A 15,883-nucleotide genomic window follows, 5' to 3' on the forward strand; every position below is an offset into this window, starting at 1 on the left:
CGCAGCAGAATGGGTGTGTGAAATCTTTGAAAAGTGCACTGGGTCTGCCATAAGGGCAGGGCTGGGGCAACATTAGAAACGGCCCTAAGCAGCATTATTCTTTAAAGTCACTTTAATGAATAAGATTGATTTCCAGGGCTTTTGTACTTTACGGGGAATGAACGAAATCTCTTAAGCCCTTATTTTTGGCATGGAGCGGTTTGGAGACTGTGCAGCTGATGACAATGGGAAAAAAAGAACTATGGTAAAGTTCAAGAAGCCTTTGTTCTTGGAATTGCAGTTGGTCAGCAAAATTCTTGAACGAAAGGGAAGCAGTGAGGGGAGCAATTTGGTAATGTTTACAGGCTCTGTGTAGTCTCTGCGGAATGATTTGATGGATTTCAGGTGGTTGGGATTTTTTAAAGCAAACAAACTCACAGCTCATCATCTTATGTGTGTGTATGTCTTTCCCCACCCCAGGTGAAGAGTGAAGGCCCGAAACTTGTCCCCTTCTTCAAAGCCACTTGCGTCTATTTCGTCCTCTGGCTGCCCACCTCCAGCCCCTCCTGGTTCAGTGCCCTCATCAAGTGTCTGCCCATCTTCTGCTTGTGGGTTTTCCTGCTGGCGCACGGGATCAATTTCCTGACGGCCCATCGCAGCGCCTGCAGAATCCTTGCTGGTTTGATATTCTCATCCATAGGAGATGCTTTCCTCATCTGGCAAGAGCAAGGCTACTTCGTTCACGGTCAGTGGGGCACCAGTGTGTGGGTCTGGGCAACTAAGCTTCTGGAGCACGTGTCATGTACTGTCAATGATGAAGTGTGGAAGTAATACAGATGTCTGCCCATGTGTGCTCCTGCACTGGGCTTTAGCAGATAACTGTAAATGCAGGAATCAGCGCCAGAAAAGTCTGTCATTTCTCTTGTTGGGGTTAGGTGGCTGAAGTAATATAGCCATGATCTTCATACACTATGAGGCAAATTTACACATCTTTGCTGGTGCAACCCAGTCAGATGGGCGGGGAATAATAATAATAATATATTTTAAAAGATATTTTAACACACATATAGGGCTGGCTGGCTATCTATCTGTCTATATTTCAATACCTCAGTGTACAATAATTATTTCTTTTCATGAATATTATTAATATGCTGATTTAAATTTCTCTCCTGCCCTTCCTCTCAAAGGAGCCCAGGATGGCAAACACCAAAATATAAACACAAAGCAATTAAAAATAAAATAAAAGCACATGTAGAATGTTTAAAACCATCTAAAAACATTAAGAACATCTAAAGATAATCGCACACCCTCACAGCTAATTATTTCAAGGTTGCCAGGATCATCGTCTTTTAGCTATCAAATGCCTGGAATGTTTTAATTTCCCCCTGAATGTTGTTAATGAGGTGACAGATGCACCTCATCAGGAAGTGCATTGCACAAATGGCAAGCCACCACCGAGAAGGCCTTGTCATGGGTCAATATGTTCCACACTTCTTAGACATTTAGCCTGTTTTATTTGATTCTCTCATGCAACCCATTACTCTGAATAATGGCAACATGCCTTAGGCTGAGCAATAGTTTAATGAAGGTCATACAACAGATTTACAAATCTACAAATGGTGTGCACAGAGGGCCAGTCTAGACATTGCTGAAGTTCCAGGGCAGCCCCTAAAAATGACATTCCTCAAGTCTCGTTCTCCTCCTCTCCTTATACTGTTTAATAAAAGTCATTGCCGATGCAACATAATCACAGTGAGTTTTGCCACATGCTCTGATGCAGGAGGGGAATTTATTTATTTGTGTGTTTATTACAATTAAATACCATATTTTCTCCAGGAAGTTCAAGGTGCTATGCTTGATTCCCCCTCCCATTCTGTTCTCATCTCTGTGAGGTAGGTGAAGCTGAGAGATGGTGACGGGGTCACCCTGTGAGTTTCGTGACTTAGTGAGGATTTGAACCTGGTTCTTCCTGGTTCTAGTCCAACATTCTAATCACTAAACCAGGAAATTCTTAGTCTGGTGATAATCTCTGGTGAGTTTCCCTAGAGATTATGGAGGAGGGAAGAAGAGCTACAAAGAAGTAGATTATCTCATTCTGTCCAGAGACAACATTGGTGATGATGGTCCAATCATACTATATTTTTTAAAATCAAAGCCATTGCCTGCCTCCAGCCTAGTGTATAAACCCATGCCTCTAAATCTAGATTAGCACATTTAGCTTTTTGCAAATGGAGGAGCCACACCTTTAAAAGCAGCATTAGTGAAACTTGGACAGTGTGGATGTATTGGACGGGGAGGAAGTTATTGCCAGAAAAATAGAAAAGCCACATAGGTTCCTTTGTGCCCCTGAAGAAGCAGGAGCTACCTTCTGTTTGACTCCACCTGTTTCCTCCTGCAAGCTTCCTTTGAAAGGAGATGGATTGTGACATGTAGCCTGAGGCACAGCATGATTCAGAGAACAAGGGAAGGAGATCCTTTCTGTACTCTTGACAGAGGCACACTTCTTCACCTTGTAGGCAGAGGAGCAAGATGAGATAAGCAGGTGGTCTTTGGGGCTTTGGCTGCTGTAGATGTGCTGACACAGAGCGCAGTGTTGACTGTCATGGGAAGAGAGAGTGATTTGGCAAGCTATGCCGAGGCTGGGAAGGGAACACAAGTCCTAAGAAGTCACATGCTGCTGTCTAAGGGGAGCCATAATCTGTGGCTTAATTTGCAGAGGGAGGAAATCTTCCTGCCAATTAAGCCTTTCCGCTTTTTAAATAAAAAGGTATATGGCTCCCATCAGCTTCAGGGCCTTGTGTCCATGCTTTGGGCATTTATTTCACCTGCCCCCGAGTTTTCTGTAACCAGTTCTCTCTGATCTGATGATCTTAAAATGACTTGCAGATAGCTGCGGCTGCAGAAGCAGCTCACATCAGAAAATGTAGGGAGAGCAGATGGCCTTTTCCTGTCAGAAGTGAAAGCTTTTTCACCCTGCACGTATTCTCCCAGAAAGTCTATCCATTGCTTGTCTCCATGTATGCCAGTGTTGACATTCACATTTTGTCTCTCCCCCCCCCCTTTCTGTAGGTTTGCTGATGTTTGCCATCACACACATCTTGTATTCTTCCGCATTTGGGATGAAGCCTCTAGATCTGAAAGCTGGCCTGGTGATGACTTTGGTGTCCAGTTTCTCCTACACTTTCCTGTACTCCTACCTCTCGGGCCCCTTCACCTACCTAGTAGCTGTCTACACTGCCTTGATTGGCTTCATGGGCTGGCGGGCCATGGCCGGCGTGCAGCTGTGCAACGACCTGTGGACTTGGACCAAGCTCTCGGCTTGCATTGGCTCGGTGCTCTTCATGGTGTCCGACCTGACCATCGCCGTCAACAAGTTCTGCTTCCCTGTGCCCTACTCGCGGGTCATCATCATGGCCACGTACTATGCAGCTCAGATGCTCATTGCACTTTCTGCGGTGGAAAGCAGGGAGGAAGACATCTTCAGGAAGAGGAAGTAGACGGGGGTGCCAGCAGGCGCTCAAACTCTGCTGGGAGTGCTGTAACTGCAATTCATCCCGGAGGAGAGTTTTGACTCTAGGTGAACCGGTGACTGCAGATCTTGCTTCATCGAAGCATTATCCTTAGTGTTTAGCTGGCTCTTCTCCAGTCCAGTTTGCCGGAGCCTAGAAGCCACACTGGAAGTTTAGTTCACACGGAACCAACTATCTGACCTTTTCCTCTCTCTCTCTCTCTCTTTTTTGCATCTTGGAAGTTTCATGGGAGGGAGGGCCTCTCTAACTACTTCATTTTGTTTGTATAATACTGGAGCTGAGGCTGAACATTCCAGAAGGAGAAGATTCGTTTCAGGACAACGTTTCAAAAGAAGGAAAGGGTAGGCAGTGCATTGGCATTTAAGAGCCTTGCCTTCAACACTCTGAATGTGCAAAAGTCATGTGAAAATGACCCTTGGTGCTGCCTGACCAAGCCCCGTTTTGCATACACTGCAGTACAACTGTGAAACAATTGTGTGTCTACACAAGGAACCCCCAGGGCCCAAACGCTACAACAGGACACGGGAGCACTTTGTGGGAGTTTATGTCGGTCGTAAAGCTTGGGCTGCCCCTGGGAGAAACCAGTCTGAAGTCCAGATTCGTTACAACCATTTTATTTATGGGCCATTCAAAGCCTTTCTTCTGAATGTGAATCCTGCAGGGCCCATGTTGTTCTGCAGGCTTAAAAGCAACAACAAAATGCAACAATTTTCTCAGGCTTGGGTGGGTGGGTGGGAGGGAACACAGGAAATGAAAAGATTGCTGTACGTGTGCGTGTGAAACGCAGTTAACGGTATATGGTTCATCAGTTTTTCTAGCAATTTCTAGCTTGCATAATCTCAGATTAGAGCACCAAACAGGAGAACATTGTGAGCTCTCTCAAAATCTAACTCACCAGCTGCTTCATTGGCTGAATATTTTGGCCAAGGAAACCACCGGCTCGTCAGACCTGCTGTCATAGCTACACAACGGGTCTGGGAAAGACTTGGATTAGTGACGATGCGTGGAGCCAGCTTCTTCTCCCAGCCTCCACTCCAGAGTCCGGACAAAATCCCATGTATTGAAAGAGGAAGAATCGGCAGGGTTATATCCTGCGCATGCAGGTGGTCTGGTCACTGTGAACAAGCGCTGTGTGGCGGATCCCTGACAGGCATTAGCAAGTCATTGTTTCTATACAGTGGACGATCAGGGAACAATATTTATTTGAAACTAAGCCAATGGGCTTCCGTGTATTTGCGCATGTGTAATGTGCCTGTTTCCGTGTACATGTTGCACAATAAGAATTGTGTTACTTTCCCACCAACTGTCACCAGGACTGTAGAATCTGCAGGTGCCTTCAGACCAACAGCTGCAGTTGCGGGTCTTGCCGAGAGGTACAGCCTATCACCAAAGTGCTGAGAGACCAATCAATGGGCCACTCTCCTCTCATCCATCTTCACTGGGCAGCACTGAGTCACTGTAGATCCAATTGGCAGGGAGGTGCAGTGGGGAAAAGTTATGTGTCAGCAGCTTCCTTGCTGTTTTGTTTTGGTGTCAAGTTGCAAAATGGGTTAGCTTGGCCCGCACTGCAGTGATTGGTGTGAAGACTCCTGGTTGTGTGTGCCCACCTAATTGTTTGTGGAGACTTTGAGGGATACATCGTACTTACTGACCGCAATGTATTTTTCTTCGTACAAGCTAGTAAGTGGAGGTCATGGGTAGAGCAATCCTGCAGAGGTTGGAGGAGGGAGAATCTGTGTCAAAGGAGCCACCACTTTCAAAGCCCTGCTGGGTTCTTACCTATATTCTTTTTCCTGGCCCATTTCCTTTTCTCCTGTGAAGAGGGATGTTTGCAGCCTCTCAGCTGCCTTTCCTAGGAGCTTAAGTGTTGATTTACTTTGAGTCTTTACAGTTAGAACATACAGCATTCCTTTAGGTTCCCTCTACTGTGTTCTTTCAGTAGAATTCTGCCCTTGCTTGCAAAATTACCTGTTCAGATAAGTACCTTTTCCCTTACTTTGCTTATCTGTGTTGTTGTTGTTTAAAAAAAAAACTATGAAAAGAGCATCCTTAGTCATTTTTAAACAGTGGCATCTTGCCAGAGGTGCACCACATATTCGAGATAGATCGCACACACCTACACCCGGTTAATATCCCAAAATAAAACTTCCACACACACATTCTGTCATTCAGAAATGAACTACAGCGTACGCTGTTCCTCAGAGTCTAGCTCTGAGGTGCTCTCTCAATTCCCATAATCCCACTGTGCTGGGCACTTCGGCCTCTGATGATTCCTACAATTGCTGGCGAAAGGGCCATAGCTCTGTGGTATCAGGCTTAATCCCCGACACATCTTCAGGCGGGGCTGGGAAGGACCCTTGTGTGAAACCCTGGAGAGAGCTGCTGCTCCTTGTCAATGCAGACAATGCTGAGCTGGCCAACTGGTCTGACTCAGGATGAGGCCTCTTCCTCTGCTCCTATGGCTGACATCTTGTAATGGGCATTTCCTTATTATAAGCATTATTATTACAAACTAATAATTATTACAAAGTACCTACCTTTCGCCAGGGATACTTCCAACACGTTGAATTGTTTGCTACTGGCTCAGTCATTAAGGTAGAAGCTGCTCATGTGACTTTCTGTAATAGTCAGTTCTGGCAACATCCAATCAGTGGAGGAAACTCTGTGTTACAAAAGTATTGTTGCTCTTATAGCACTTGAACCATTGTGGCTTCTCCCAACGAGTGCCACGTTCACCATATGTTGCGTAATCTTATACACCTTTATCATGTGTCTCCCCCACCACTCCCTTACTCGCCTAAAAAGCCCCAAATGTTGCAACCTTTCCTGACAGAGGAGTTGCTCCAACTCTTTGATCCTTTTGGTTCCCCTTTCTGAACCTTCTTCAGCACTCCGGTGAGCTGAGGTGACCAGAGCTGTACACAGGGGGTTTGGGGTCCCATGAATCAACATACCCACAGAATCCCCACTTTTCAGCCCAAAGGCGGAAGCAGAAGCAGCAAAACAATGCTGGCAGGGCAGTTACACCTGCAGAGCCCCAGTGGAGAGAGTCCTGCCCTCTGGACGACCCTCCCAGGGAGCAGAATGGCAGCTGGGCTGCTACTTATGGCGCCTCAGCCAACCGAATGCTGGCTGTATGCCAGCTGTTGGATTGCACCCTGCGCTGATTACGTCCAGGATTTAGTTGATTAAGTTTTATGTGTGGATGCAGGCTAACACGTGGAATATTTTGTTTTAGGGCAGCATGTTGGGGCAAGTTTCATCAGGAGGCTACTTTGCAATGTTGTACATTTTATAAAACCGTAACTCTGTTCATGGGAGGAGGAGGATGATGATGATGACGACGTACCTGACCCAAGGAGGATTACTTGGCTGACCAATTCCATTTGGAATTGGGGTTCTGCTGTCTGAGCCTGGTAAGGCACATAGTTTGAAGTAACTTTTTCATATGTGGCCTATGAATTTTGGCTTCCTTTGTGCTATTTATGTGAACAGCTAGTTATTGTTAAGGCAGATATGAAAGAGGAGGAGGGCATTTGAAATGTGAATGAGTATTCTGACCAAATGCAGGAATTGCTTTTATGAATGAAACAAGGAGAACTTTATGCCACAGGCGTGAATAAAACATCTGGGTAGGCAATTTGAGTCTGATGCATTCTCCACAACAAGATGCTGTCTTGAGCTCTATCTTTTGGTCGTCTGCAATCCACTATGCCTCTCTTCAATTCAGCACCATTCTTATTTTATGTAACTTAAGAGTCATAGAGTTGGAAGGGACCACAAGGATCATTTAGTCCAACCCCCTGCAATACGGGAATCTTTTTGCCCAACGTGAGGCCCAAACCCACAACCCTGATGTTAAGAGACTCATGTTCTACCGGTTGAGCTATCCAAGTGGGCATGTGGCATGGTATGTGGAGACTTTCAGAAGTAACAAATAAAGTTAAAAGAATTCCTCTTAGCAGCATGAGTAACAGCAATCCTCTCTAGCCTTAATCAGCAGGACTCGAGAGACAGCGGCTTGTTTCAGACTGGCTCTGAAACCACAGAGGCAAGAAAGAAGATTCTGAGTGTAAACACTCTGCTTTGCTCCTGCCCCATGTGCTGCTACATTCTGATGAAGGACCCCAAGGAACACAGGGTCTTTCCAGAGTGAGGCATTGTGGGAAAGGTGCCTTTGAAAAGGGCCCGCACCACTACTGCTTTGTTGCAGCATCCAGTTTCAGACTTGAGCGGTATACTACTTTTAAGCTTTAGACAACATCTGCTGTGGCAAAGGAGCTGCCTGCCCATCAGCCTCAGTGTGGCAAGCTGGGAACAACTGGGAGGCCCCCAAGGAGCATGCCACCTGCTGCCTCCTGCGCTTCCTGTCTGTGGCTGCCACCTGGGAAGAGGGGGGCCACTGCTGCTGCCACCTCCTCCTCTGTTACCTTCAGTGCACCAAGGCTTCCCTGGGCCACCTCCTGTCACCTGAGGTGGCGGGGGTTGTGGGTGGCAGAGGAGACGGGAGGCACCATTTTCTATTTTGCCTCAAGCGACAAAATGTCATGGGCTGACAATCCCCCAAATCACCTCACCTTGAATGCCTTGATCTAAGGAAGGCGGCTTCCGCAGAGTGAGGCATTCTAGCATGGGCAACACTGGAGGAGCAGCAGCGCTGAGCATTTTGCTGAAGCAACTGAGTGGCAGGGGCACTTCAAGCGGACAAAGGAGGAGGGTGGGCAGGTGGGCAAGAGTGCACAATTCCCTCACCCTTCGCGTTTTGCCACCTGAGGCAGAAGTCTCAGAGTGGCTAACTGGTGGAGCGGCCCTGTGAGGAAGGCTCTTGAGACAAGGGATGGCTGGAAAGTTCTCAGCCTCATTCCATTCCATTCTATTCAGGCTGAGGACTTTTCAGGGTGCCCATTGTAAATGGGCAACCAATGAGCCTTAAAGTCATCGTTAAAAGCCCCTTGGCTGTTTGCTGGCTAGCGCCATCCGCTTCTTTATCCAGACGCTAAGCAGATTTCATACTCGTCGCTTTCCTTGCATTCACTGGTGAAGAGGCTTTTCCTCCCCTTAGAGCAGCCAGACACCCTTAACTTCACTTTGATGGGTGTCTTTTGTTTAGAGAAGAACCAGAATAGAACAGATGGCCTCTTTTTTTTCCTTTTCATTACAGGACACCACAATTTCACAGGCCTTGAAAAGTGCCTCCACCACCTCCTCTTCACATTCTGAAATGGCAGCCAGAAAGGATCCTTGTGATAGATAGCTATCTACAATATAGGTGTGTGTGTATGCCATATATATATACAGTGGTACCTCAGGTTACAAACACCTCGGGTTACAGACGCTTCAGGTTAGACTCCGCTATCCCACAAGTAGTACCTCGGGTTAAGAACTTTACCTCAGGATGAGGTAAAGGTGCGGTGGCAGCGGGAGGCCCCATTAGCTAAAGTGGCACCTCAGGTTAAAAACAGTTTCAGGTTAAGAACGGACCTCCGGAACGAATTAAGTTTGTAACCAGAGGTACCACTATACACCCATGTTGGCTTTAAATAGTCACTGTGTATATATAAATACTGCCTCCAGTCTTTAGGAATGTCCTGCTGCTGTTAAGACCACAATCAGAAAGAATTTGTTTTATTTCTGTTTGCATTTATGATTGTTTACATTCCTTGAAGCATTGGTTAAAAAGAAAGAAAGAAAAGAAAGAAAGCAAGCCTGGGAAGAAATAATGGTAAAACAGGAAAACATGGATAGCATTTTTAGGTATGCTACATTAAAATGGGATACAGAACGATATGTGCAGAAAACTTAAATGTATTCTTATTGGAAACAGCTGCTCTTGAGTCCTAGAGCTAGTGGAGGCATTGGAGATCACATGTCCAAAGTCTGCTTCGGAGGCCTGATTCGGCCCGCTGGCCGGTTTAATCCCCTGTGGCAGTTTATTTCCTGGGGTAAAATCCTAAAAAAACCCCTCAACAACTTTAGTTTGCCCTTTGGTTGGCCCTTCACTTCATCAAATCTGGCCCTCTTTGAAAAAAGCTTGGACACCACTGATTGCAGGATCTGCAGGGCAGGGCACAATTACAGTGTCACTGACAGATGGCTATTCAGATTCTGGATACTTAAATACTCCTCCCAAGCTAGATTGTTCCATTCTTAAGCAGTTCTTACTATTAAGCTTCTCCTAATATTTCCTACAATCTGCTATAAGTCTAGACAGGCATTTGCAATGCATTATATTTCATTAAATTAAAAATTAAAAAATATATGCAGAATATTAAAAAATGTACCAAACTTTTAATTAGAGAAAGGATATGTCTAGGAGCAGAATTATATTTTTTGTGATGTTATAACTCCTGTGACTTTACTATCTGTTGAATTTTTGCCTGTTGTGTTTGCTGTCAAAAGGCACCAGGAGCCCTGAGAGGGCAGAAAAAAGGGAGTGATCCAAAAAACCAACATCAATATACCGTATTTTTTGCTCTATAAGACTCACTTTTTCCCTCCTAAAAAGTGAGGGGGAAATGTGTGTGCGTCTTATGGAGCGAGTGCAGGCTGCGCAGCTATCCCAGAAGCCAGAACAGCAAGAACAGCTTTCACTGCACAGCAATCCCTCTTGCTGTTCTGGCTTCTGAGATTCAGAATATTTTTTTCCTTGTTTTCCTCCTCCAAAAACTAGGTGCATCTTGTGGTCTGGTGTGTCTTATAGAGCGAAAAAATACGGTACTTGGGGAAACTTGGGCAGTGGTATTGGGAAGCTCTGGTGGTCTTGAAAGAAAGATCTGATTTAAAATAACACAGGAGGTATAATCTCTTGCCTTTAGTGCTGTTGCATAATATTATCAGCATTTCATTCATGAAGGAAATTGTGTCTGGTTAGGGTGAAAGAGCAGTAAGGGGATTTAATCGGTTGGCATCTTCATTCATTCGGCCTGCTTAACTGCTAGCCCCACCATGAACCTGCTGCCCTAGAGAATCCCAGGGTGTGACCTGCAATTCTGTGCCTGCACTTTTTGCAAACTTTCCCCTACTTTGCAAAATCTAGTTTGGAAGATATATTAACATGTGCTGTTTTGCAGGGTAGGGAGGGATGTAGGAAGATCACTAAAACATTATTTTTTTTAAAAAAGTAAGAAGTTTTTATTAGTTTTCAATCACAGTCCAATAACAACCTCATTATAACAATACTGATTTATAATACAATTATTCATACCAATCATTCAAATACTGAATTATGTAATTTAGTTAATGTGGCCCCCCGCGTGCTAGATTTGATGGTTTGATGGTTTTCTTTATTTCTGCGTTCCAAAATCATCTTAGTTTCAATTGCATTCCTGTCATAATAATAATCCCTTATACAACAACTGCAATATTAGTGACCTATCTGTGTCGACACATTAAATGATTTATAAAACTGCAAGTGAGGAACTCAAACTATAACCTTGTTCTTCTGTGGCAATCATTCTGTCTATAGTGTTTCTTCTTGTCCTTGTAAGATGTCTTTCTTTCCCCCAATTGTTGCTGTTATCCGTCATGCCTTGGGCAGAGCTGATATCCCATTGTTGTTTCAGAAATTTCTGCATCGCTTCGTCCCGCGCTTTGTTGTTTTGCATCCAGAACTTTAACAACAGCTGCAGAAGTCGCTTTGTCTCAGTAAATAAACTGTTGTCACCATTTTTCTTCTCAACCTGGGAGGAAGAGTGGTCTGTCGAACTGCAGATGACTCACTAAAGAACCTTATCAGTTCACAGACTCCTTTCATCCTTCCTTCCAGCTGAAGATATACTTCTAATTAAATTAAATTCCAAGTCCTCTTAGCGTTATTCAGCTTACTTCGTAAATAATAAAGGATGGGGAAGAGTCAGATCTAACCATCCATCATAAACCTTTTGCAAAATACAGCTTCCGTCCCTTTTTCCTTTTTTTACACACACAGTTCCGTTTGATGTTATATTCCATATTTATAATCCTATTTCTTCTATACTTGCTTGTACAAATATAATTTGAACTAACAGAGGAGGGTTGACGAATCGTAAATGTAGAGAAGAAAACTTTAAATAAAGAAGCCGTAGGCTCCCCTCCCCCGTCTTTTGCACCAAATGAAATCTTATCTCAAGTTCAAACCTCAAAGTCCTTGCAGTTGGTTTGTTCCGCAGTTGACAATCTCATCTCTTCTAGGATGTGGTTGTACTTTAGTTCAATTAAGCATTAACAGGAAAACCTCTGCTTCTTAATGGCAGCGTAGGAGGGTTTTCGCCAGGTGAAGTGTTTTTGCACTCAACGCCTCCCTGTCTCCCACATTCCATGCTGGAGCGAGAGCCAGGTACTGAGACAAACTGCGAGTGAAGCCCATTCCTCCCGTCCCTGGGGGGAATTTGCAAGGATGATTTATCCTCTGTCATCCTTGTATTTCCTTTGCCAATGATCTCCCGATGTCGTGGGGGCTGCCTATATTAAGGCAGAGTAGAACCAAAATCACATTATTTTAAAATTCCTTGGAACATAGTATTATTTCTTCTTCACCGAATAGTATTATTTCTTCTTCTCTGAACAGAGTTCAGAAAAGCAATTTGCTGCTAGCAGATGGTGAGTTCAAATGGGTTGGCTCTGAGTATTGTACAATTACACTTTCCCTTTTGTGCACAGATATATGTTTCCTTGATTGTTTCTTGTTTTGTGTTTTCATTTTGTTTGTATCATGGAGGGATACTGGGGAGAAAGTGAGCAAGATAGTGCTTTGTTTGTACCCTGGTCATTAGGGAAGAACCAATTTAATGAGAAGCATTACCCTCATCCATTTTCACATTGTGGCAATTTAATTTGGCAGTAGTGTTATCATAGCTCTCTTAAAAGTATAGGCAGTCTTGATAAATGTGCTTGTCAGTTGCTTTTGGGTAAAAGAGTTAGTTACCTTTTTGTTTTTAAAATATTTTTTTAGAAGAAAGCAATCCTCAATAAAAGATTTGCTTTTGTGCATTACTCTATGTCCAGAACCCTCTCTATGGTTCCCAACCTCCTTTGAAGTAGATTGGTTTCTTGCATCTTTACAGATATTGTTATGCATAGCTTGCCTGTTTTAGCATATATATATATATATATATATATATATATATATATATATAGATGACGAGTGAGACCTCGTCGAAACGTCGCCCAGACACCCCGACTCTTACACGGGAAGACACCCGAAGACACCAAAACCTGCATTCCTGTACCCGTGAAAATCTACGAAAGCAAATATATATATATATATATATACACAGTGGTGCCTCGCAAGACGAAATTAATTCGTTCCACAAGTTTTTTCTTCTTGCGAGTTTTTCGTCTTGCGAAGCACGGTTTCCCATAGGAATGCATTGAAAATCAATCAATGCGTTCCTATGGAAACCACCTTCAGACCAGGTCCGAGGACAGTCTTCTGAAGGCGGGGGGGGGGGGGACAAGGGCTTTTCTTCCCACCGCCAGCCTTCAGAAGGCTGTTCTGAAGGCTGGTGGTGGGAAGAAAAGCCCTTCTCCCCACCTCCCGCCCCGCAAGCTCCGGGGACAGGAGCGCTTTGCTGCCGACCGGCAGCATTTTAAAAGCCCCCGCTGTCTGGGGCGATTTTAAAATGCTGGCGGGCGGCAGCGAAGGGGGGAAGGCAGGCGGGGGGGGGAAGCAAAGACCTCTTCTGAAGGCTGGCAGTGGGCAAAAGTCTTTGCTCCCGACCGCCAGCATTTTAAAAGAGGTCTCCGGAGATTTCCCTATGGGCTTTCTTCTTGCAAAGCAAGCCCATAGGGAAATTCGTCTTGCGGAACGACTCAAAAACGGAAAACTCTTTCGTCTTGCGAGTTTTTCGTTTTGCGAGGCGTTTGTCTTGCGAGGCACCACTGTGTGTGTGTGTGTGTGTGTGTGTGTATATATATATATATATGCAGGTTATGGTGTCTTCGGGTGTCTTCCCGTGTAAGAGTCGGGGTGTCTGTGCGACGTTTCGACGAGGTCTCACTCGTCATCTTCAGGCTGGTGCTTTCGGCTTCTTGTTACTGGAACAGAGCAGAGTCTGGTGTTTGAGTTCCTATAAATACTGTTGAGGGGTGTGGTGTATAGCCTCCAACGTTCTGGGTAGAGAGGAAGTTCCTAGATTAGTGTGCCTTTTCTTCTTTTGTTCCTTAATTACTTGAGGGATATCTTGGGTGATTTCATGAGTGATATTCTGAATATCACTGGGTGGGTCATTAATTACTTGAGGGATATCTTGGGTGATTTCATGAGTGATATTCTGGATATCCCTGGGTGGGTCATTAAGTGTAGATTAGTTGCTAAAGCATATATATATGACTGTTAGGAGTTTAAGATGAGGTAGGCAATCATTTCTGGCCATTCAGCCATTGTCGTGGAGTTGAAATAAACATGAGAAAAAAGTTCTCAGGCAAAACTCCCCAAGCTCTATTTAGTTGATGGAATTTGAAGCCCTTCCCCCAAGATTACTATTTAATGACAGTCTTGGATTTGGGATTCAAGGAGAAATCTGGTGGGAAAACAGTCGCTCACTAACACCTTTTTGTCTTACGATTCAATTGTCAGAAATTAACATTCCACAAACTTGTTTCTGCTTGCAAAGCACCCTTTTGGATTGAATCCTAATACTGTATGTTCAAAAGGGTGGGCTGGGTAGGTGAGGAAAGGAATGTGTGTGTTTGTGCGCTGTGCACCAGACATTGCTTGTCCTGTGTTTAGGCTGTGCAGGAAACTACTTCCAGGCATGCTTTCCGTTCCCCTTCCTCGTCAACAAAACGATTAGAACAGGCAGAGCTGAGACTCTTCAGCATCATAGATGCTTTCCCCCATCTGAACGTATATAACCTCCTCCTGGAGACACAAATCTCTCAGCTTAAGATCTGTTTTTACTGTTATTGGTAGGTTAGGAAGTGAATGTGGGGTGGTGGGTGCATGACAGCTAAAGAAATCATGCCTAAAAAATGTAGATATTTTTAAACCCTCATTTCATTACTCCTCCTGCCATTTACATGAGCACTGTTGGGCTCTTAAGTGGTTATGTGTCCTGGGCATCATGGCCATTTGTAAAGTGACCGCTGGCATCTAAGGAGAAAGAGAATTATCTCCATTGTGGAAAGGCACACTGTGAAAAGTGTGCTCAGATCTAGGGTGATCTAATCTCTAGAATGATCAGATCTAATCTTCATTGCCTGAAATCTCCAAAGCTGGCTTTTATTGCTGTTGTTGGCTTGGGCTCTAGTTTGCCTCTGTCTAGTTCTAGCCTTACTGCAGACATTGTGACATCGCCCAGCCCTTCTCTAGTTGTACACAATGACTTCTGTGTTCCCTGGAGCATGAGAAGACACATTTAGCTGGTTTGATGGGGCTTGAATATTGCAATGGGAATGGGAATGTGCACTTGTTAGGCGTGGGGCAGGCTGCTTCTGCTCATTGATTACTGTGACTGGAGTGCCGCTTCAGAAAACTTCATTCATGCCTTTAAAGTTAAAGGAACTGTAGTGGCTTGCATCAGTGGAAGACCTGGGTTCTGCGCCCTTTCCTCGGGTAGCAAACACTGAATTACTTGCATTGCTTCTCTACCTCACCGGGGTGGTGTGAGGAAAATTTAATGTTTTTGAATCCCTCGCAAATGGGGCACATTTTCATAAGCACTATTATTATTATATATTAAACCACAGTGTTACTTAAAAGTCACTTTTAGGAGCTTGCACAATTGTTTTTAAAACCAGCATCAGTGAATACCACTTTGTTTTAGACTGGTGTTTTTTGTTTTGTTTTTGTTCTAAATGAATGTAATGGTCAGTATATAAAAATGTAATGTGTGAATAGGCCCTTGAATATATAATTCAGTGCCTCTGGATTTTGATCAGAGCTGCAAAACTAGTACACCCAGAACACTATACCACAATGGTCAAGTACCATAGGAGTTCTATCTCATGCCATTTTAATTTTTTGGTGCATTTTAGTAGGAATATTTACAATTACACTGCATCTCAAGCAGATGAGTAATAGCGGCACTTCCACACACACACACCCAGATTTAGCTGCATAGACCCTGCGAATTGGACACCCATCATATTGAATTTCAAACCAAAATTGACCTACAGCAGCAAACCCTGAACAATGTGTTCAGAATTATGCTGTTGAAAACTTTGGGGAAAGAGGTAGGGTTGCATTGAATTTATCTGTTACATGAACATGTTATCTAGAAAAGGAAGTTGCAATGGATAACGCTCCACTGGGCTATACAGTGGTACCTCGGGTTACATACGCTTCAGGTTACAGACTCCGCTAATCCACAAACAGTACCTCAGGTTAAGAACTTTGCTTCAGGATGAGAACAGAAATCATGCTCCGGTGGGGCAGCGGCAGGCCCCATTAGCTA

The 15,883-nt window shown here is 44.3% G+C and overlaps 1 protein-coding gene across 5 annotated transcripts in view; it reads left to right on the forward strand.

The window, feature by feature from the left end:
• The window catches only part of TMEM86A (transmembrane protein 86A), a 44,325-nt gene that overhangs the window by 27,266 nt on the left and 1,176 nt on the right, over window positions 1–15,883 (forward strand). The window contains exons 2-4 of one of the 5 annotated variants that reach the window (XR_014212943.1): window positions 460–724; window positions 3,049–6,925; window positions 8,671–8,778. Coding sequence is in view for 1 of the 5 variants with exons in the window: in XM_082195236.1 (XP_082051362.1) it covers window positions 460–724; window positions 3,049–3,476 (693 nt within the window). In the remaining 4 variants the exon portion in view is untranslated. Of the gene's footprint in view, window positions 1–459; window positions 725–3,048; window positions 7,461–7,512; window positions 7,789–8,670; window positions 8,779–15,883 lie in introns of those variants that run through there. The other 4 variants (XR_014212945.1, XR_014212946.1, XR_014212944.1 and 1 more) reach the window with 4 other exon arrangements.

This window comes from Podarcis vaucheri (assembly GCF_965113315.1).
Source record: "Podarcis vaucheri genome assembly, chromosome: 1".
NCBI classification, from domain to species: domain Eukaryota; kingdom Metazoa; phylum Chordata; class Lepidosauria; order Squamata; family Lacertidae; genus Podarcis; species Podarcis vaucheri.